This window comes from Salarias fasciatus, chromosome 20 (genome assembly GCF_902148845.1).
Source record: "Salarias fasciatus chromosome 20, fSalaFa1.1, whole genome shotgun sequence".
In the NCBI taxonomy this organism is placed as follows: domain Eukaryota; kingdom Metazoa; phylum Chordata; class Actinopteri; order Blenniiformes; family Blenniidae; genus Salarias; species Salarias fasciatus.
Genome location: NC_043764.1, coordinates 6012024 through 6034077, shown reverse-complemented (window position 1 = coordinate 6034077; position 22054 = coordinate 6012024). Strand labels below are relative to the sequence as shown.

Genomic DNA, 22054 nt, shown 5'->3' with positions numbered 1-22054 from the left:
AACAAGAGGCTGCACCAATGAACACACCATGCAGTGAAAACTGCATCAGTGTCAGATTTGACATTTACATCATGTTCACGTGATAAAATATTCAGGCACTCTTGATCCTTCCCATTATTCAGGTCAGTTATCTTTCAATGAATTTCCACTACACTGCAGTGGGTGCACATGGGGCCGCAGACATTGACAGTTGCACTGTCTATGGACATTTGTTTTTCCCTGCAGTGCGTTTCGTCTCAACCTCAAGCAAGCTGAAAGAATTCCAAATGCCGATTACATAAATACACAGACGGCAGAAAATCACCTCTAAATGTCAATTTTTTTTTCTCTTCTCCATGCTGGACCTGCTGAACTGAGTCGCTCAGTAGCAGATGTTAAACAGAAAAGCCATGGGAAGACCTGGTTTGACCTGATGAACGCTACATGAACATAATCCCTCGCCTGAACTGCAGATTTGCACACAGTTCAAAGCCAGAAGCGCTTCTTTTTATTATTTCTACTCGGAGTTTCTAGAAAGTATTTCTCCATAATGTCAAAACCCGTCGATGGACTAATATGACCCCATCGAGTAGACACTCTGTTCCTAAAGTGTCACGGCTATCCGTCTGATTTGTCTGGCTTTGACATCACTGGTGGGCGGATACAATTACCTGGTCCACCTCTTTTGACCAATGAAATTGGCGAACGCTTGCTCTAATTGAAATTGACAGTAGCTGTAGCCAATAGAAATAGGGCATGTTTTCTGTTACAGTTTCCAGCCAATCGGAGCAGTCGGTGGGCGGAGCTACGATCAGGAACATTCCCCGGCACAGTTGCTCGTTCTGCCCAGTTCGATCGGCAACGGGAGCGGAGAGAGGAAAGCTGAGAGCCCGAAGGCAGAAGCCCCCACCACCGCCGGCCCAGGTTACCATCTAGCACCGGGAAACACAGCAGAGAGCCGCCGCCGGCAGAAGCCCCTACCAACCAGTAGTAACCATGAGCAGCGAGGCCGAGACGCAACAACAGCCGCCGCCTGCTGCCGATGCGGAAAGTCCATCCAGCCCGGCAGCCGCAGCTTCCGCGGGGGATAAGAAGGTCATCGGTAAGACTGCCGGAGCTAGTAACGCTAACCCGGGAGCTAACGTGGTTTGTGGGATCGGGGAGGCGATGCCCAGAAGTGGCGGGTGCCAACGTTTTCCGACCCGGTTCTCGGTTGAAATTACACTGAACCATAAACCCTTAACTGGCAATGGCAGTTGACTCGTTTATCGGCAGCGTGTGTAAAACGGAAAAAACGTTTAACACGCTTTAATTTGTCAGTTTTGGAGAAAAAAAATCCTGTGTCCTGAATGATTGATCATGAGAAGGCTTACTCTCTGAGCAATGTCCATTCGTTTATGGGTAACATCAACTCGACACACGGGAATAAAAGTGCCCGTTTGAGATGGATCGTGTCGCCAGCGCTGCCTTTTATTCCCATTATTATCCCCACCGTCAGATCTCGGTTTGTGAAAATGGTAATTTCATCTATCGAAATCGAAGTTATGCTTTTAGATGTACTCGTGTAATCTTTCCTGTTAATCGGCCTTCTCGCTGCAGCTCTCCGCGTCGGGAAAGCATCGTTTACCGGCTGATCGTCACATGGACGGTGCTTCAACTTGCCTTTAGCCGTTGCCGGAGCCCCGTGTGTACGTTAGTTTTCCGTTGAAGCGGTTAACGGCACACGGCGGGCGGCGCCGAAGCGTCGGGGGTTTTCAACGTGCCTTCATCTGACGGATGAACTGAGGACGTTATATCACACCGGCCACCGAGCCGGCTCCGGGTTCTCTCCTCCTGAGCGGGCTAACGTTAGCCGCTGCTCGTCCCTTTGTTCACACGGTGTAGCCCGGTGCTCCAGCGGGGTTATTTGGGGTCCAGAACGACCCGAACAAATGCGAACATGGATTTAGTGTCGTTACCCCGGTGGGTGCACTACACGCGAGACTGATATCGCAGGAGATTACTGCTGTCAGAGATCGTGTGGTTTTTCTGGATTTATGTGCTAATGTAAGGCCTGTAAACCCAGCGGCGGCCGGCTAACTGCTACATTAGCCTAGCCGGCTAGCTTTAGCTATTTACATGGCTGAAGGGGCCACCCAAAATGTCCGCCGCGCGTCTCCATTGATATCTCTTTTTATTTGGTTGGTTGTTCGCTGAAAGTCGCTCTACAAACCTCTTATCCGTTGACTGTTTCGATAGTTTTAACCGCACTAGGTGCTGTGTGAACTGGGAGCCGAGATTGTGCTTGCTGGCTCTAATCCAGCCACATGGTTCAGACCCTCTTAGCTCCGCTGCTATGCTAACGAGCCAGCTGAGCTCGCTCGCTGCGTGCTAACGTATCCGGGCGCGACTCCTACCACGTGTGTGAACGCCTGAGTGCTGACCAGCGCGTCTTAAAATGGGGCAGTAGGTCTGTAGTTGAACTTTGATTGCGACCACCGCGTGCTGTGCAGTGTTGTTGTCCCTGGAGTGACACAGTCCCACCGCGTCACGGTGCTGATAAAGCGGGTGACGCTCAGTCTTTGGGGCCGTATCAGTGAAAATGTGGCTCCACTGTACTTCATTGTAACTTCTGCACACCCCGTGCAGCTCGGAGGTCTATGATAAGAGTGACAGTTGGGAGACAAATGTAACTTAATCTGCAGCTTGAAGTGTTTTTTTTTCCCTTATTGATCATTATAGTGGAGGGTTAGAAATGACTTACTTCTAATTTGTTCGACATCACTCAGAATCAACCTGTTTCTTAACTGAGTTGAACTGTTTTTCATTGCAGCAACAAAAGTCTTGGGTACAGTCAAATGGTTCAACGTCAGGAATGGTTATGGTTTCATCAACAGGTAAGTGGACCATGTTCACTTATGTCTGCTTCTTACACACCACCCTGAAACCCAAGAGTGTGTTGCCAATCCTATTATGACTGTGATTTGCTTACAAAGCTGAAGAGATCTTTTATCTGTGGGTCTCTCACGCTGCTACATGCAGCATCACTTAATTAATCCTTACAGTAGTTGGCTTAGTAGCAGTCTGTCAGTTGTGATTTAGTTGTGGCTCAGCTGAACTCTTAATTGCTTTTTCTCCACTCTGTTTAGGAATGATACAAAAGAGGACGTTTTTGTACACCAGGTAAGTGTTTTGTGTGGATTGTGGACGTTTTCATTGCTTTTATTAGTATTAATTAATCATCCAAACTGTTGATGCCTTTAGACAGCCATCAAAAAGAACAACCCGAGGAAATACCTTCGCAGCGTGGGAGATGGAGAAACTGTGGAGTTTGATGTAGTCGAAGGAGAGAAGGTAAGACTTTTGTTTACATTTAAAGTTATTTTGCCTCAGGGATACTTCCTAAAAGTAGTTCATGTGGTGAGGTTAGTCAACCCTTCAGTTAAAGCAGCTGTACTTCTAAGACCTGAAGGTCAGGATTCCCAGAGAGACCGGGATGCTTTGGATGCACTGCCTACTTTAAAGTGATCCTCTTGTGCACAGGGAGCAGAGGCGGCAAACGTCACTGGCCCGGGAGGCGTCGCAGTCCAGGGAAGTAAGTACGCTGCGGAGAGGAACCGCTACAGGCGCTATCCCCGAAGGAGGGGCCCTCCACGCGGAGGAGACTACCCGGAGAACTACCAGAGCGACGGCGAGGGCGAGCCCGGCAGCGGACGAGACAAAGGCAGCAGAGAGGGCGGAGAGAGCGCCCCTGAAGGAGACTCGCAGCAACAGCGCAGAACCGCTTACACTGGCAGACGGCGCTTCCCGCCATACTTTGTACGTACACGCTACGGCCGTTGGCCCCTGTACACCAACACACCACGTGGAGAGATGACTGAGGTACGCTGTCACAGGGCTACCGTCCCGAAGCAGACACCCAGCTGTCCCGCGACAAAGTTGGGACCCTTGATACAATGGTGCTACACACTCCTAAACCTCTCCTTTGCAAAGCTCACGTGGTTGTGAAACACAAATCTTGGTGTATCGGGGGCCTTGCTAATATTTCACAAATTGAATCACTAAAGCCCCTAGTTGTCAAATTTTTCAAACTTATTTTACTCACAAATATGTGTGTAATGTAACAAATTATGTCAATTTGACTTGCTGGTGTGACAGTTCTGTTGAGGAAAAAAAAGTTGAAGTTGCGTGGTGTGTTTGCTTTCAGGGAGGAGAGGGTGACGAGAACCAGGGAGGTCCAGACCAGGGAAAACCCGTGAGGCAGTACTTCAGAGGCTTCCGACCAAGGTTCAGACCGACGTTTGCATGTTGGCATCATTGATGCAAGGCTGCAACAATGGGGGGAGAACACTTTTTGTAAAAATCAGCCTGAAGTTCACAAAGTTTAAATCTCCATCAGAAGGAAGGAGTTGCTCTCTGTGAACGCCACCTGTTTGGCCTCAGAATCTCCCCTTTTATTGCAGCCTGGCCTCAAACTGCAGCCGTGCATCCGAAATTTTTTACTTTTCCTTTATTCGAGTGCTTGTGGCATCACTGTTGCATGTTGTCTGAGTGTGTTCACCTACTGTTTTGCATGTCACTTTGTCGTCATATGCCATTTTAAAACATTTGTCCCCCCCCTCTACTCATTGCAGGGGCCCACCCCGTCCCAGACCGGTGCGGGACGGTGAAGAGGACAAGGAGAACCAGGGTGGCGAAGGTGGCCAGAATCAGCAGCCCCGCCAGCGGCGCTACCGCCGCAACTACAACTACCGCCGCAGACGCCAAACAACTGGTGGTAAACCCGGCCAGGAAAACAAGGAGGCCAAGACAGGAGGTGACCCATCTGCAGAGAAAACGTCCGCTCCCGAGCCCCAGCAAGGTGGGGCTGAGTAGGAAACAACTTGCCCACCGGCACCTACCATCTTTTACCATCGTCCGGGTGAGTGTGAAGCCTCGCGGCAACAAACCTGCACCTCATTTGCAAATGTTTCTCCACACCACTATCAGCACGCACATGCTTTCCTCACATCCACCATCTGGCATTAGCTGTAAAAGATGACTATGAAAAATAAAATGGAAACACTTGTTAGTATGTCATCGCACACGATTAGCCATGAGGTAATATATCCAACCAGCACCTGCAGTCCTCTAGCTGTTTAGCTTCACCATGCTGTGAGAAAGTAGCCTCGAAACATCCAGTGTTACTGATCTACCTCTTCATGTGTGTCTTGCAGTTTTTTTGTCAACAAAGAAGAAACATCAAACAAGATCTGAGCAATAAAGATTTGACTTGACGATCGTCATAAGCTTGCACCATGCATTTGACCAGTTTACCGCCGATTGCCTGCAGAATCTATGCAGACCTGTTTTTTTTCCATTATTTTTATGTGACAGCTACAAAATGTTCTGGGGAAACAGCAAATGTTTTTCTAAATCTGTCCTAAGTTTTTACACCAAATGGTTTTTAAAGATAAAAAGGAATTTGATATCTGGTCAGTTTGACATTTTTAAATAACTTTTTATGTATTCAGACATTTTAACAAAATGCAAGCTCAAATAAAAGTCCAGAAACCAGAAAAAGTGTCCATGTGGTGGATTTTTTATTTTTCCAAACTAACCCTGTAATTTGTTGTCATGACAGAAGCAAACGTATGAAGTGTTGTATCAGTTGATTCCACAATGGCAGTTCACTTCGACACAATGAAATGCTGCTTTGGGCAGTTTGGCTTCACTTCCACGATGAGTGATGATACAAAGTAAAGATCAGCTGTACATGGAGAGTATAAATTGCAAATGTTTGATCCTCAAATCCTTGGATGCACACAATTTACAATATACCGAGAACTGCAACACTTCTGTTGCTGTTAACCTCACAAGACTATTTTGTGAAATATGACAGAGCCTCATGAAAATGCACAACTCATCTTATGCCACAAAGACAGATGGTGGTTTTTCCTAAGTCAGTAAATGATTTTCACAAAGCGGGTAATGGACCCTGCAGTATCTCCAGTCTGTCCAGGTGTCTTATTTTGTCCCCGCAGTACACTGCCGAGTCACTCAGACGTTGGTTTCTTTGCGCAGACGCTTCATTCGCTGCACGTTGCTCTCCATGGCAGTCGGGTTGGTGATCTCTGTGGCACAGCTGGCAGGAAACCAGCCTCGTTCTCCATCTCGCATCCTCTCCCCGTAGCACCAGGCTGAGGAAAGCACACAATGTAACAGCAACAGCCCCAAAAATCACTTATTTACACACTTTGGCTAAATATTAAGTTTAAAGCATTTTTTTCAAGAGCGTTCGGTGTTAATTATGGGGAAAAGTGTTTGTTAGCTTCCATGAAATAAGCTCAAAAGGTTTGAAATGTTTTCATTTTGGTGAGGGGTATAGCCATGAGACCGAGGAGGAGAATCAGTTATCGACCACGCATCAACCGTTCCTGTGAACGATCAGGCCTCACCTTCTTCCTTCTGCTGCACGATGACGAGCTCGGCCTGCTTCAGACCCAACTCATCTGGCTCCTTTGGCATGTAGGCTTTGGTGGCTTCATACTGGGGCAGACCTGCAACATTCCCACAGCAGTGTAAGATAGCTTGTATGCAACACTGAGGGACAGCGGAGATGTCATGATTACAGGACGTAAGCATAAAACACACACTACCACTGACTCCTGTGTACTCGGTGTAATTCATTTGACGACTTTTCAATCCATAAAGTCAGAATTTATCAGTTAATCTAGTTGTGAAGGTGTTAAAACATCTGTTAGTAATTCAGTAACGTTAAATACTGTGACAGTTTGGTTTAATCCTGCATGCAACTGTGTGCAAATGTAATCCACAAAACTGTACACGCTCTCATTTTGTTGGGTATGTAGAGACAAAATCCACAGTCAGTCCTTGTGGTGAGAGGGGGTTTTGCATTAGTGTTTTTCCCTCCATTTCTTTCTTGTATAATCGGAACGAATGAGATTGGTGTGAAACGTTTATTGAAATACATGAAACAATTTTTTTTTTTTTTAAACAGAAAAGTCAAGGCAAAACAATATTTTCTATTTTCATAAAGGTCAAAAGAAACATCAATGGATTTGTGATGTGAGCATGATTACAGCGGCGTGTTAAATAGCTGCAGGCTGATTTGAAATGGAAAATGAACGGGAACCATCTGGTTTTCTGCTGCACATTGCATTATCCAACTGCTGCTGGCTTCCAGGACAAATGAATAATTTACTCATGAAAGGTAGGAGAACAGATTTGTCATCCGCTGTGATGGAAGCGCTACACGGACATGCTGGGAATTCAGAATTATTAAGGAGCCTTGCTTACCTTCAGTGCTGACACCAGCCTGCTTGTGCCCAGTGAGCGCGACGATCCAGCGAGCCCGGTCCAGCCTTCACAACCCAGACACAAAGAACACAAGAGCGTTACCCACAGTGCACAGCATAGTCTCTAACGAAGGTGTGCTGGAAATGTGAGTTCATCTGAGGTTGCCACAACTTTCAACAGTAGAGGGAGCCAAACACTAAACTATCACATTTGTTTTCTTCAACAATAAATTGTAGCTTTAACTCAACATTCAGAGAAAAAAAGCCTGTTATTCATGAAGCAAAGTGTGATAGAAGCTGTATTCCTGACTGTTTCTCCAAAAGTATTGATCACATGAAGAAAAGATGAACTTTTCAAGGGAGAATACACTCCTGATTGAAATCTTGGTGGCGAATATATAATTTTCAGAAAAGATCATTTGTGACAACATGGAAATGAGACATGAAAGCATTTGTGTCAGGTAAATACACACAGCTACAAAACTTTTCTTTCCTGTAGCATTATTTGTGCTCCAAAAATTGCTAAAGATAGTTTTTTAACTTGACTTTGTCTCCAGATGAAGGGAAGATGCACCCAGCAGAGGTCAGCAGTTGATTACAGGGAAACCACTGAGATGCGAACCCTCACATTCACATTCATGGCTGATTGTCACTAAATAGTCTGAAATATGTTTTTTGGCTGTGGGGCGGAAACCAAACGACCTTGAGAACATGCCAACTCCGGCAAGTGGAGTGTTGCCGTTGTGTTGTGGGAGCTGAGAGCAGAAGTACCTGGATTCTGCCACCAGAGAGATCTGCTCCGATCTCCCCTCGCTGTTCTTGCTCATCAGAAGCCTGAAGGAGAGGTAGCTGGTGCTTTTCCCCGGAGAGGTCCTCCCCTCTTGCTCCTCAAAAACCTCCAACTCGATGTTCTCCAGAGTGGCGTAGTCCGACACCACAAAGCTCTCCTCACTAAACACAAACCGTTTTTTTGGTCATCTTAGCACATTCAGCTGCAACATGCAGGGTCATTCATAAAAAAACAGACAGACTCACTGACTGCAGATGTGCACATGTTTATGCATGGAAGGCAGTTAAACTGCATTCCTCCATTTAATAGCCTTTCCACAATATTGTTATCTGAAGAGTAAGTCAGTGTTGAACTTAAAGCCACAGAAAAAAAAAAAAGAGTCCAGTGTTTGTGGGGAGCTCTGAGCCGACATTGTTCATGCTCTCCTTAACTCAAACTGAATGCTGCAGTCAGTCAAGCTTACAAGCTGAATGCAAGATTGAAGAATCCCAAGTATGCATGCAGCACTTCCATACTCTGCACTTTGTGTCCCCTTCCCCTCCACTCCTGTTTCTCATGTTCTTGTCCCAGCAGCTGGATCTATTTAGTGTCTGCAACAGTCACAAATGCAGCACAAACTGCTTCGTGGTTTCCACCTCTGTCTTCACTTTAACCTTCGACACTTAAGAAATCACACAATTTTCAGGAACTGATGAAGTTTGTGCTGATCAGACGCTTTGTCCCCAGCCAAGACACAGTTCCTGAATCATAAAATTAGGCTTTCCTGACCTCGGCTGCAGACAGAAACGCTCCTCCTCTCACCTCTTCTTCTTGGTGACAATCAGTACATCACTGAAGAGGAACAGATAGTAGCTCCTGTTGCTGAAAGCTTTCCATATGCTGAGCTCCTCTGCGCAGATGGCGAGCTCGCCACGCTTCTTCAGCCACCGTGACGACGAGATCAGTGGGAACGGCTGCGGGGGACAAGGTAACACAAATCAAACCGGAGGTGAAGTGTGCACTTCATGTTTACAGTTATCTTTCTTTTTTGAGTTCTCCCACCTTGATTTTACCAAAATCCATCTGTTTGTGGATGGTGTACATCTGCTCCGTCCTCTCCATCCTCCTGGCTCCATCATTGCAGCTGCTGACCAGCTATTGAGTTAACCAGAGCAAACAGTAAAGACGGTTAAAACCTTTTGAAAAGAGAAGCGGAGCTGTTGTGAGACTCACAGCAGAGCGGCCCTCCTCTACACGGTTACCTTGCTGATGGCATTCAGGGACCAAACAGCAGCGAAATACTCTGCTATCGTATCCGGAGTTTTCTGGCAAATCGTCTGTGGGGATAAAACAAACAGATTTTATAAAACCTCCATAATATCAGTGTTATGTGTGTGTCACCAGCAGATGAACCACTGAACACCTGTCAGGTCAGAATGTAGTCACATATGAACTAATGTTTTTGTATCTCAACAGTAGAAATTAGGTTTAAGACAGGTAGGCTGAAAGGGTTTACTCTGGGATTGACGTATTAAATATATTTTCCAGGAGTTGCTACAGTAGAGAAGCAGAGTTTGAACTGACATCCAGCAGCAGGGGCAGTCTGGTCACTCGCTGCATGGGAAGGATGAGGAAGGAGATCATGGGGAGGCCTCCGCACTCGCTGCTGCCTTCGATCTGCTTCAGGGTCTCCTTGAACGCCGTGTTCGTGGCCCTAGGAGAGACAGGAGCAGAGGGAGATCAGCGCCTCTCGTCATGTTCCTGCAGAAAACCAGCAGGTTGCTTCACTCGGTTCTCCTCACAGCAGCTTCTGCAGCGTCCTCTGCTGGAAGGTCTCGTTGGAGCAGTACACGATGTAGGGATCAAAGTGGTGCGCGGCGTGATTCTGGACAATGTCGCTTATGTCCCGGATCACCGGGTTTTCGTAGTGACGCCGCTCCAGGTCCTCAAAAAACCTGCAAACAGATTGATGGGGGAGATTAGTGAAGTAATGAATGGAGCGTTCTCGCTTCCTCTCATTATGATTACATGAGCAGGAATCACACAAAACATGAGTGTGTTAACATGCACACTGGGTGTGAAAACGACCTTTAACCTTCAATTAATGATTCATTTGCTTTTGCCATTAGGTACTTTTCAAAAAAGGTATGGCAATTGCGCTACAACAGATTTTCACTTTGGAATTATGATTCATTTATTATTTACTTTAATTTAAACTGTAAAATTATTGGAGGTCAACCTGATTTACAACCACGAGTGTCAATAAAAACAAGCCATTCAAAACAGTTATATAACACAATAACAACAATATCTGATAAATCCTGAATGTCTGTTGACAGTGTGCTTACTCAGGGTTAGTGATCAGTTTATGATTAAACTGACATTGAGTTAATGAGGGAACTTGTCCAGATCTCGACAAAAAAAGAATTTACAGTGCTTCCTGAAATGTATAGAAATTCAAAAAACTGAAAACAGCACAAAAAGTAAAATCTAGTATTAAAACTGAGAATTGCTGCTGTAATTTCAACATATTTATTGTCTTTGAAAGAAAAGAATCCCAGAGTAGAAATCTGAAAAATAGAAGGAAAAATCCAAACAAGCCAATATTTACACTGGCTGTTTCCACTTTGCCCAGTCTTATGTACTTAAAGATGTGAAGACAGGAATGCTGTGCTCTTTGATAAATCTGCCTCCCTGTTTCATCTTTTCATAAGGAATATTTTGACTTCAGTATCAATTAGATTTAAATTATGTCACAGTTTGTCTCTCATGTGTCCATCCTGCATGTTCGCTGCATTGCAGAATAAAATCAGCAGCTCTCAGGATATCAAATCCATGTGTTTGAAGAAGGATGAAAAACTTTTCTTCAACAGTTCAAGCACCTTTTCATTTTTTCTTAATGTTTGATTTCCTATATCAAAATCACAATCTCTTGTTAGAAAGACACACAACCGGTTGTATCACTGTCACTGCACTTTGTTTTGATTTCCTTGTAACACAAAAGTAAAATGTTACTTGTATCCATCGCAGCACCAATCTGCAGCCTGAATTACTTTCCATTTGACTATTTTTACTTATTGATGCTTATACAGATTTTTTGTTTAAAACTTCTATAGATTAGCATGATCATTAGATCATGGTTAGATAGAATAGAGAACAAACTGCTGCTATTGTTCATTTTTTCCTGCTAAACAAGTTCAGCAATGTTTAAGTTTTCTACAGCTTTCAAATCAGATGTAGTGTCTATTTCAAAATGAGATCTATTACCCTACATTATATTGTGTTTTATTTGATTTACTGATTGCATTATAGTAACACATTTGACTTCAGTAACTTCAGAGCTTTACTACTGATTCACACATTCCTCTTTGGCACAGCTTAAAAAAAAAAAAAAAAAGTCTTTCAAATTCAACATGAGAAGTGACTTTCAGCAGCCCTGCCCGTGAAGTGCCTCGTAAACAAAAAAAAAAAAAAAAGTGAAAAACGACACCTATAAGCAGCCCATCCCAGGAAGCAAGTACAGAACACACACTCACAGAGGGACACTGTAATTCATACATGTTATATAGCAGCTCAAGAGCGACGCTGTGACTGATTTTTCCCCTAACTGATTGAGTTTAAGTTTGAAAAACAAGATGAAAAAACAGAAAGGATTTTGTTTTGTTAGTGATTCAACACGCTCCCTTTCCAGTTCAACGAGCGTGCCCTCCAATGCACAGAGGCAACTCTCACACTCATTCATTATCTTCCTACAGAAGATCAGGAATACCGCGCCGAGCAGCCAGGCGGCAGAACCAGTTTGGCCAGCAGGTTACAACATGTTGATGGAGCCTACAGGATACTAAAGACGTGCTGAGGGAAAATGCTCCACCTCAAACCTTCAACCAACTTTCCACCTGAAACTACATCTCGGTGGGAATTCCCAAACAGACTTACTCACAGTTCTGCTTCCAGTTTCTGAACCCGAGTAAATAGTTAACTGAGAAATAGGTCACTGCTCCACTTCACACACCGATAGCATCATCAGATTGCTTCTTTACGAAGAGGTGAACCTCACAACCAAGCTAGATTTCCATTGCCCCATGCACACTGTCCACACACACACGTATGGCTTTTTGGAGAGTGGGGCCGACCTTTTGCTCACTTGGTGGATGACGGAGATGTTGGAGAAGAGGTGGTGGTGCTCTGTGGTTGTCATCGTCTTCTTCAGGGCTTCGCTGTTCTTGAAGTGGCGCACCAGGATGCCCAGGCTGTGCAGATACGAGTGCTCGGAGGTGATGATCTCGAAAATGGCCTGTAAAAATCAGCACACACACACACACACACACACACACACACACACACACACACACACACAAACAGGTGTTAAAAATTTATTTAGTTATTAGGGGATGACAACTTCAAATGTTTTTTTTTCCCTGGATCCCTTCAATTCTATTTTATTTGTTTTGTTTTCACTTTCCTACACTACCCAGAAATATTTTTTTTTGACAAAAACATGTGCACACATGGCTGTTACATAATGCATGTTGGGGCAAGTGTCATGTTTGATGAACAGAGCGAAGCAGAGAAAAAAAAAAGTCAACAGTGGCCTAAAGGGAAGCATGTGTAGTGTGTCTGCAGAGCATTCTCGTCTACTGAGGGTTTTGTGGTGAGAAGAATCTCCCTCTCTTGTCTCATGTGGTAAATATCTGGATAATTTCTGGCTGATATGTTAAACATTTAAGAGTTGAGGGGTTAGTTCAGATCCACTGTTGGTGTGATGACACACCTTTCTAGGGGAAACTAAAGGGCAGAAGCTCGGCTAAATCCAGGCTTCAGGTGAGCTATGCTCGCTGACTCCTCTTCACCTCAACACACTGACAGGTAGATGAAATGAAACTTTGATCCATCAGAGGATTAGCGAGGTTTAATCAGACCCGTGAAACGCTGCAGCAGAGACTGACGCTAAAACTACACTCACGAGGTGACTGAAAATACAAAACGGCGGGACAAGCGCCTGCTCCAGATACTGCCAGAGTGCGATTACTCTGGCAGGGTGCGGCTTCGTTCAGGTAGTGCACACAGGGTGGACCTTTGGTATTGACACAGCATCAGATCAGGACTGAGAACATGCTGCAAAAGGGGGAAATCCACCCTCAGACAGTCTTACTCTTTATAGATACTATCGGTAGGTAATGTTTGGATTTGCAATAAATCAAAACTAGTCGTTATACTGACATTATATTGGCAGTTGTGCCTCCGTTTATAATGAGTCTTAAGTTTCACATTGACACTTTATTTGTGAAGCTGTGTAGTTTAAAACAATCCAATTGAGGAAGCCACTTTGGGATTGACTTCTTTTTAATTTCAATTTCAAGCTTGACCCATATTCTGCCCAAAACCTCTACGACTGACCACCACCGCCTTGTCTTCTTTAATGAAACGCTCCCTTGTGGTTTTCTCTGTTTGTATGCACAGTCTGGGCTGGCTGCTCAGCAGGAACACGTCCATTCAGCATGTGGTACGGTTGCACTGCTTTTGCACGTTTCATTGTTCAATGGCGATGCAGAAACCTGAATGTAGAAAGAAGTCTTTGTGTTTCATTGGAATTGTTTATTACTGAAAAATGTTTGGAGATTCCTCCGTTTCTGAGGCACGCTGAAGTACACCACTTACCGGACATTTCTGCGCACATATTTGAAAGTGTGTGAGATGCATGTGTGCACCAGTGCAGGAACACATTCGTACCTCTTGTCTCTTCCTCTCTTGAGGTGTGATCGTCGCCAGGATACCCGTGTCCTTCACCTTTGTGAGACATAAGACGTATAACTCAAGCAATCCAGTTTTTGAACGAAATACAGGCTTAATGGATGTTTTGACAATAAAATCAAACTTAGACAGCATCAGAATTCAGAATACAGCAAGTAAACTGATATAGTTGCATACTTATCTTTTCATGAGCCCGTTATGACTGAAGTCCTATTGATTGGCCATTTCTGAATTTTGCATTCAGGGCTTTACCTGCGGCAGCTGGCTCCAAGTGAGCTGCACTCGCCGGTAGCTCTTCACCACGATGCCCTGGTCCTCCTCCACCGCCTCCACGGGATGCTCCACCACCACAAAGTCGTCAAGCAGCTCGTCTTGGTTGGTGGAGTGCAGGCCCCGTTCGCGGATCTCCTGGTAGAGGCGCGGCGTAGCTGAGGACGGCATCGGCGAACATCGTCTCAGCGTCAGCGTGCAGCGGCGTCACGGTTTGGGTTTAGACGACTCGGCATCGTCATATAACAACACTGCACTGCAGCGTTTTAACTGTGTAAATTTAATATATGTTTTCTACGGTGACGTTCATCACTCAACGAAAGCGCCCCTGCAGAATCGTGCGGTTTTTCCTCGCACAAATCATGTTTTGAATTTAAAAAAAAAAAACATGAATATTGATTTTCAGAAAAGTAACAACCACCGGTGTTCCAAAGCTGTGAGTGGTGTGGTGAACATAATAAGATGGTTCATTTCAGAGTTAAAGAGTGGGAGGTGAGAGTGTGTCTGTTTGGTAAAAAGCTGATAATGAACTAGACTGAATGTGAGTGGAGCTGCTGCTGGGGAGATCTGAACACACGAGCTTAGTGAAAATGTAAAATGTGCAGATGAAATCTGCTGCGGCTGCTCAGCAAGAAAGAAAACAAGCTTCTGGAATAAACGGTAACTGATATTTTTCATGATCAATTCGACCGGTTTCTTCGAGACATATCTGCTCTATTACAGGATACTTCTTCAATCAGCACTGCTCGGTTCAAAATAACAAAAAGGAGAACAGATGCTCTGCAAAAGGTCAAACTCAGTGGACATTAAACATGCTGGGAGCATTCAGTGGGATGAAGGATTTCCTCTTCTCCTGCTCTCCGTTGCCTCAAGCAACCTTTTCTAAGACAAACTTCCCCTGGTGGAGAATTCTGCTTCATGCGATTCTTTCAACATTTACTGGTAATAAGAAAACAGAGTCACAGCTATTTGCAGGCCTGCAGGCATATTTACAGAAACAGACAGTGACACATGAGTGAACATACCATCTTTGAATGACCCACGCTGTTTCTGGTTCCTCTTTCTCCCAAGAGTCCGCTAGAGAGGAGACAGCAGAGCAACTACAATTTAACAACACTGAGTACAAACCATTTACTGATGATCACTCTCTCATTCTCACTTATTCCCCCATCTCACCATTTGTGCATTTTAATTACATTTTAGTATAAACCCTAGAAGGGTTTTCTCAAATCTTGTCTGGAAACAATTATGGAAATATGTGCTCCTCTTGATGAGTCAAGGACAGTTTGAGTTCATCACCAACGTGTTGCAAGCTGTGAACTTAAAACTACAACAACAAAAAACTAGTTTGACTGACAGTAATTCTTCTGAAATAAAACACCGTCGTTCTGTGTCGAGGCTCCCAACACTTTGTCCCCAGCGACCCTCCAGGTGTCTCCAACGAACTGTTTCAGAAAGCCAAACACTACGCACCCATCAGAGCAATGTGCTTCCTGCAAGTGTTTTACTGTAGTGGTAAAACTAATCAGACAACCTTAGAGCAGGTAAGACCTCAGGACTCCTTGGACCTCTGCCACCCAAACCAGGGGGTCGCAGACGCTCTGCTGGAAGCCAATGGTTCCATGGTTTTGGAATCTGGATTAGACCAAAATCTAAATGATCGCCGTCTTGGTTCTTGGACTTCAAGTCTCATTGGTGGAAAATGACTTATTCCAACAGCTATTCATAACGTAATCTCCATAATACACAATCATACAGTGATAATTAGATAGATTAGCTTCATATCCAGTAATGACCATTTTGGGTGCCCTTTGACTCTCGGCCGCTCAGCCTACCTTGCGTCCAGGACTGCGAGCCGGACCGGGACTGGGTGCTCGGTCCTCCTGTACAGCCTGCAGCTTGGTTCCAGCTCCTCGCTTTGCCGCCATGGCTTCAATATCCAGGCTGGTCACAGCCGCCCTGTACGACTTGTTCCTGCGGTTCCTCCTCAGAGCGAAGCCATCTCCATCGCTGTCATAATCGTCCCAGGACACATCCACCCCCTGGGTGGAGTGACGGCTCCGGGCGCCACTGTTGGAGTTCTCCAGTCCCAATGGGAAAGTCACCACCGTGGTGTGGTGGCGGTTTTTGGGCCGGCTGGACATCGCTAAATTCTTCGGGATGAGCTGGTGAGTGCCGACCTTCAGCGCCGCAGGACTCTGCGTGCTCAGCACCACCTGCTGAGGGACTACAATCCTGTCCACTTCATCGTCCTGGGGCGTGGGCGTCCGGCTCCGGGGAGTCAGGGAGCGGGGCGGCTGGCAGCACTCATCGCCGGGCTCAGATATGTGGAGCTCAGTGGAGAAGCAGCTCTCCAGAATCAGAGGGACCTGGTCGCCCCTGCGGCCGTCTGACTGGCTGAGGGAAGCGGCGTCCTCCGGAAGCGACATCAGCCTGGTCTGCTGAGCTCCTCAGGACCTACAGCATCAGAGAAGTCTGAAAACAACAGCAGACAAATCACAGCCTTTCAGATACACAACCGGTAGGCATGAACTCAAGCTGCAGACAAGAAGAGAGCACAAACCAGCAGGTAACAGAGTTTCTGGAGCCTTCACAGCTTCAGTGACTTACAGCTGGGTTGTCAAGTCTTTTATAACATGAGCTCCAGCTCTCCTCTCCCACAGGCAGGCAGTGGGACGGAGGAGCGGCTGTGCCGGTCCTCAAACTCATATCAAGGGACTCAACCCGTGACTCACTGCTCACTCCTACACTGCACTGCACTGCACTGCCCACACACACAACAAAACACACACACACACACACACACACACACCTGCTGTGTGAACAGTATAAAACACTGTATCAGCCTTGCCTCCTGTAAACAAACTACTATAGTGGCGGAATTACAATGACATCAATAATAGTAACAATATTAACAGACATTAAGAAATGATAAATGGTAAAAAGTTCAGCAGGACACTGTGTTATTGGTTTTCCTCCCTTGTTGAGTCGCGGGCTGAATTTTACAATAACTTTCCAGCCTGGGAGTCGGATTAGGGAGGGAGAGGGAAAAAATGTCCGCCTCACATTCCCATGGTTGTTTGTCAGCAGTTCAGTAAACAGCCCGAGCAGCTGCCGGAGCCTCTTAGCTTACCTGAGCCAGGTGAGCTTCAACCTGCGGCCAGCTCTCTGCGGCTCCCGCTCCAATAATAATAGAGTCCGACAGGCTGGGAAAAGTGCAGCTTTCAGGAGGCGCTGTCGTCCTCTGTCACATTTCTCCTGCGCCTCTCCCCCACTTCCTCCTCCTCCTCCTCCTCCTCCTCCTCTCGAGGCGCCATTAAAACCCGGCCATGACGTCACCACAGGTGAGCGTCAGTCAATCATCTACAGATCAATAATCTTCACTCTGAAGAAACCGAGAGAGAAAATCACCTCTTACAGGAAAAACAACTTCACAGCGTTAGAAAATATCTCTCACAATCCCAGGCTGGTCCACACTGAACCCGAGTCAGATCTAAAATTAATTTATCAGCCTGAAAGGTTAGACAGATTCCAACACACACTTATAATATTTATACACACCTTGTAAAATGCACGGCGACAAACGTTTCATTTGCTTTTTTAAATTATTTTTTTTTCCTGAGGTAACGTTGTCCCACCTGTCTCAAGAAGCTCCATGACGTCCTCTAGCGGTCAATACTAGAAATTACAACAGTCCCTGACGAATCACGTGGTTTCAACAAACTGAAAATATGTGAAAGAAGGAATCTCCAAGGTATTAAAAATAATTATATTTGTACTTGATCCATCTTATTCAAGCTTGACCATATACTTAGATATTATACACATAGATACATCATATATTAATCATATACTTAGATATATATTTCATATATTAGAAGCAACAGCGCAGTTAGATATGGGGTTCATGGCCTTTGGGCCTGACTCAAAGACCCAAAGGATGGCTTTAATTGTTTCCCCCTAAATGGTACAGAATAGAATAGATTTCATTATTCCCAGAGGTAAGTTATTTTCCCATTCAGGGATTCAAACTAGCAACCTTCTGGTCAGCAGCACACTACTACAAGTGCTTCTGGTGAAACAGTACACAACAGCTGTGGCAGCATGTGGCCTGCTACCTACTACTGACTAACAACAGTACGACTTGAAAATCACTTTCCTCATTCAAAAGAACAATGTTTATATTTTCTGAACCTGGTTTATATAAGCCTATAGGTGTTTTCACACTGCAGTCCAGCGTTCTATGCAAATTAAAACCTGATTAAAAAAGAAAACAATAACCCAATAATAACTTTACAAAAGGAAGCGTTAAGACTGACAAACACCTTACGGGAGATTGCACGCTTACCCTTTTAATGAAATTGTTTTTTGCTCCCATCCACAAAAACCTACTACAGAGATGGGGGGTACATAACACAATTCATTGACAAAGCGTTGTGATTAAAGATTTATTGTCTTCATTTTAACAGTCTGAAAATATAATTTAACAAGATTTAGCCAACATCCTATTCAAGCAAGGCTGAGACATATATTGCAATATGGAAACAATGAAATGACAAAAATCTGAGGGTCACTATATACAGAGGTTTTATATATATATATATATATATATATATTTATATTTATTTATATATAGAAAATCAAATGGCAATGGCATTTACATCATGTTCAATTTCAATATCATATGGCATCTGATGAAAGTGAATTAGAGTATTTCCAATAGTCGCATGTCGAGTATGGTGACACGGTGTATGCTTGAGAGCCTATATTTGTAAAAATGTACATCCAACACAGTCAGCACAGAATAATTTCCATTCTGGGGGGGAATCAATAAATCATCTTGGAGAGAGAGCAAGATTGCGAGCTGAAGTCACAATTAAATTCCAGTGTGCAGAATAATACACTGGTATTTTTAATTCAAAATCTGCATGTCCTCTCAGGTCTGATAAAAACGTCCAGATTTGCCACATTTTCATTCTGACAGCAAAACTTATGAAACTATGCCCAACTAACGATTAAATCCCAAAAGAGCTGGAAATCTGCAGCTAGAGTGAAATATTTAGACCAAAGTGATGAGAAAAATTAATACACTTTCTTATCTAAAGTGATCAATACAGTACATTGTATTAGTCTGGTGTATCTCAGTGATTGAACTGGACGCTGAAAGTTGCTAAAAAATAACAGCTGGCATCATCTGAGGAACAGAGAACTCTCTAACATCTGTAAGCAGAGCTTCTCATCAAATATTTACCATCCAGGTTAGTGGGACAAAGGCCGAAACAAGACACAGGACAAACCTGTGTCTTCTCTCTTCTTTTGCAGTATTCAGTCATGAGAACACACAGGTGGAAGATGCTGATATTCCCACATGCATGTTTCATTCATTCATTCATTCATTCATTCATTTTCCTTGCCGCTTGTTCTTTCCAGGGTCACATGGGGGCTGGAGTCAATCCCAGCTTCATATGGGCATGCATTTTTGACTTTTAGAAAAAGGCCGTGCTCATTTAGACACCATGTGTGATTTACTGAAATAATGTGTGTGTTCTCTACTGTCTTCTAAGAGGAAACGGTCTCCAGCAGGGCTGTCAAAGTGTGAGAGGATGAGAGCGCCTCATCTCTCACGCTGTTTCTCCTGACTTGTGGTGATTTTTGGCTGAATGCAGATAGTGAGATGGGAAAGGAATCTGATTATCAGAAGATATTTCTCACCTGTTACACAGAATTTGAGTTCCTTTAATACAGACGGGAGGATTTTAGTTTAAATAATGTGGCACGTACCAACACAAAAACAGCTTTTCTCATTAAGAAATAGCATGTTTTGTACATCTTTTTTCAATATTCATATGTGCTTAAGTTTTTATGGGTTTTTATTATTGTTTTTTTCTCTGATTTTCCCAACAGAGTTTTGTCTTATCTGCGTTTTAATAGCTTTTTTTCAGTTGTGGCAGCACAAGTCACTTTATCTCATATAATCCTTGTTATATCATTGTGAATATCGTCGAAGCTTCTCTGAATGTTCGGCTCTCAAACTGCAACAAGAGCAAAGTAACATTAACTCCATAAGTTTTTGAAGATACGAGATATTGTTGGTAACGGCTGAGGCGAGTTAGAAAACATGATCGCTTGTTCATTAGTTAGATCATTTGAATTATGTGGTGTTTACTTTACAGACAGCAACCGATGTAACCAATAAATCTATGGTGAAGCAAGTAACGAAAAAACAATTCAAATGTTACGTCCAATTAACTCAGTCATGTAAGTGTAATTCCTTCTCGGAAATGTACAGAAAGAACGTATCCCAGATTTCCCCCGCCGATGCTGAACTTGTCTGGGACCCCAACATGACAGTCCACCATGGATCATATCTACCTCACAAGAGCTCAACATCTATCTCCCATACTGACATTCAACTGGAACTTTTGCAGGTTTTGATTCAATCTAAATAATCTTTGAACTTCTTAAAGCAGGCTGTTGAGTGAGGAATCCACATGGAAATGATGAAAACTACAGAAACAGGTTAGTTTGAGCAGAGCTCCTCTTTGATTCTTTACATCTCTGGCAGCTAAATGAGGTCTAGAAAACGCTTCTACGATTTTGATGTGAGTATGTCTTTCCTAAGTCATGAGAAAGAAGTGATACTAGCTACAAATAACATGCATTAGCTGCTTCATGCTGCAATAAACATCGTAGCTGAGTATTTCTGTGTCCGCTGTTGGAGCTACGCCTCCATTCATTACATCTTGGTAAGTGAGGCTAACAGGAGGCTAAAAAGACAGAAATTAACTTGTCAATAGGCTTCCCCCCCAAAAAAAATGGCCACAACGCCCACAAGAAGCCTCTTCAAATCTATCACGTGCCTCTGAAGTATTCTACTGGACGTTTCTTCTAGTGATTAGCAGAACAGCAGGTAGACGCTACGGTAGTTCAGCTGAGGACACGTGCGTTCAAGCCAGGAAAGTCAGTGCATGTCGGAACTGCGATAACGCTAAAAGAGCAAAAAAAGTTTGTGTCCATCAGACGTCCAAGAGGAGACGGAGGATCACTCCGCTGCGTTTCGGCCCCCGGCGGACAGCAGTGGGTCTGCAGAGGGACACAGTTCAGGGGAGCCTGGCTCCAGGGAGCAGGGGGGAGACGGTCCGCTTCACTGTTTGGCCACATCTCCTTTCTTCAGGATGATCTGCCGCTGCCAGGGCGCCAGTTTGGTCTCGTCGTAGCCCAGGGTCCGGAGACGCTCCAGCTCCGTCTTCTCCTCGATCTCCTTCGCCTGTTTGGCCTGTTCCTCGGCTTTTCTACAAAAAGGTGCAGACATTAAAACAGTTTATATCTCTGCAGTCTGTTTGCATTTTTTCTTTTTTCTTTTTTTTCCAGGTGGGCTGTGTTTCTTTGTGGTGGTTTAGTCTCACAAGAGGCCCCCTGACCCCCCAGGCGTTTAGACCTGTTCAGTAATCCTTTCATGGTATGCAGGCCAGCGGAGGCATTTTAAACCATTCCTCTAAGCATTTGGATTTGAGGAAGGAAAACGGGTTTATTACTCTGCTGTAGAACCAAATTTGTTTAAAATGTCTCTTTCTGCTGCATTAAGATGTTTCTTTGAAGAGAAGCAGACGTTTCCGTGTACTTTTTGGCCATGGGGAAAAACTTCAATAGTGAATCTTCTCAGTGATCTTTCCTGATCAGGAAGCTCAGAAGACTTATGGATTCAAAAAACACAACTCAAAGCTGAGTTCCATGATCTAATGTCCCATTATGACACCATGACTCTGCTAGATAGAACAAACTCCGTCTTGTCTGGACGAAGCAGCTGTAGAGCGTGGGAGCATGAATCATATTTTCAATGCCTCGGGACTCAATTTCAACCTGTTTCCACCATCATTATTTTACTCATTTATTTTTCATCAACTGAAAGAACTGATTCAAGAAGCTCAGCCTTTTTTTTTTATTATTTCTGTGCTTCACTGAAAATAACAAGAAAAAACATGACCACGTTTTGGCCACTAGATGGAAG

General features: G+C 44.4%; 3 protein-coding genes across 4 annotated transcripts in view; 1 reads left to right on the top strand and 2 right to left on the bottom strand.

The window, feature by feature from the left end:
- Nucleotides 1-836: 836 nt before the first annotated feature.
- ybx1 (Y box binding protein 1) lies at nt 837-5514 on the top strand. Its single transcript, XM_030118341.1, has 8 exons — nt 837-1081; nt 2792-2855; nt 3108-3141; nt 3223-3312; nt 3502-3777; nt 4166-4245; nt 4593-4879; nt 5175-5514. The coding sequence occupies exons 1-7, from the start codon at nt 976-978 to the stop codon at nt 4831-4833; spliced, it is 891 nt and encodes a 296-aa protein (XP_029974201.1). The 5' UTR covers nt 837-975; the 3' UTR covers nt 4834-4879; nt 5175-5514.
- On the bottom strand, nt 5514-17315 carry arhgef16 (Rho guanine nucleotide exchange factor (GEF) 16). The gene is made up of 15 exons (XM_030118340.1): nt 17180-17315; nt 15882-16521; nt 15072-15123; nt 14029-14204; nt 13756-13812; nt 12159-12319; nt 9828-9980; nt 9610-9739; nt 9288-9362; nt 9088-9180; nt 8848-8999; nt 8028-8207; nt 7258-7322; nt 6396-6497; nt 5514-6137 (listed from the first exon to the last, which is right to left on the bottom strand). Exons 2-15 carry the CDS (start codon nt 16473-16475, stop codon nt 5998-6000), a joined length of 2130 nt encoding a protein of 709 aa, XP_029974200.1. The 5' UTR covers nt 16476-16521; nt 17180-17315; the 3' UTR covers nt 5514-5997.
- A 1165-nt stretch (nt 17316-18480) lies between these two features.
- Nucleotides 18481-22054, bottom strand: part of espn (espin) — a 40973-nt gene continuing 37399 nt past the window's right edge. For both annotated transcript variants that reach the window (XM_030119177.1, XM_030119178.1), the window contains exon 14: nt 18481-21338. In XM_030119177.1, the coding sequence (XP_029975037.1) occupies nt 21191-21338 (148 nt within the window). In that variant the 3' untranslated portion in view covers nt 18481-21190. The remainder of the gene's footprint in view (nt 21339-22054) is intronic.

Bases quoted from the DNA above. Each gene is read 5' to 3' on its own strand.
- ybx1 (XM_030118341.1), top strand. From the start codon at position 976: ATGAGCAGCGAGGCCGAGACGCAACAACAGCCGCCGCCTGCTGCCGAT. The intron at 2,856-3,107 runs GTAAGTGGACCA...CACTCTGTTTAG, and splicing joins GGTTATGGTTTCATCAACAG to GAATGATACAAAAGAGGACG. The intron at 3,142-3,222 runs GTAAGTGTTTTG...TGATGCCTTTAG, and splicing joins AGGACGTTTTTGTACACCAG to ACAGCCATCAAAAAGAACAA.
- arhgef16 (XM_030118340.1), bottom strand. From the start codon at position 16,475: ATGTCGCTTCCGGAGGACGCCGCTTCCCTCAGCCAGTCAGACGGCCGC. The intron at 13,813-14,028 runs GTAAAGCCCTGA...TGTCTCACAAAG, and splicing joins CTTGGAGCCAGCTGCCGCAG to GTGAAGGACACGGGTATCCT. The intron at 9,981-12,158 runs GTCGGCCCCACT...ATCTGTTTGCAG, and splicing joins ATCCACCAAGTGAGCAAAAG to GTTTTTTGAGGACCTGGAGC.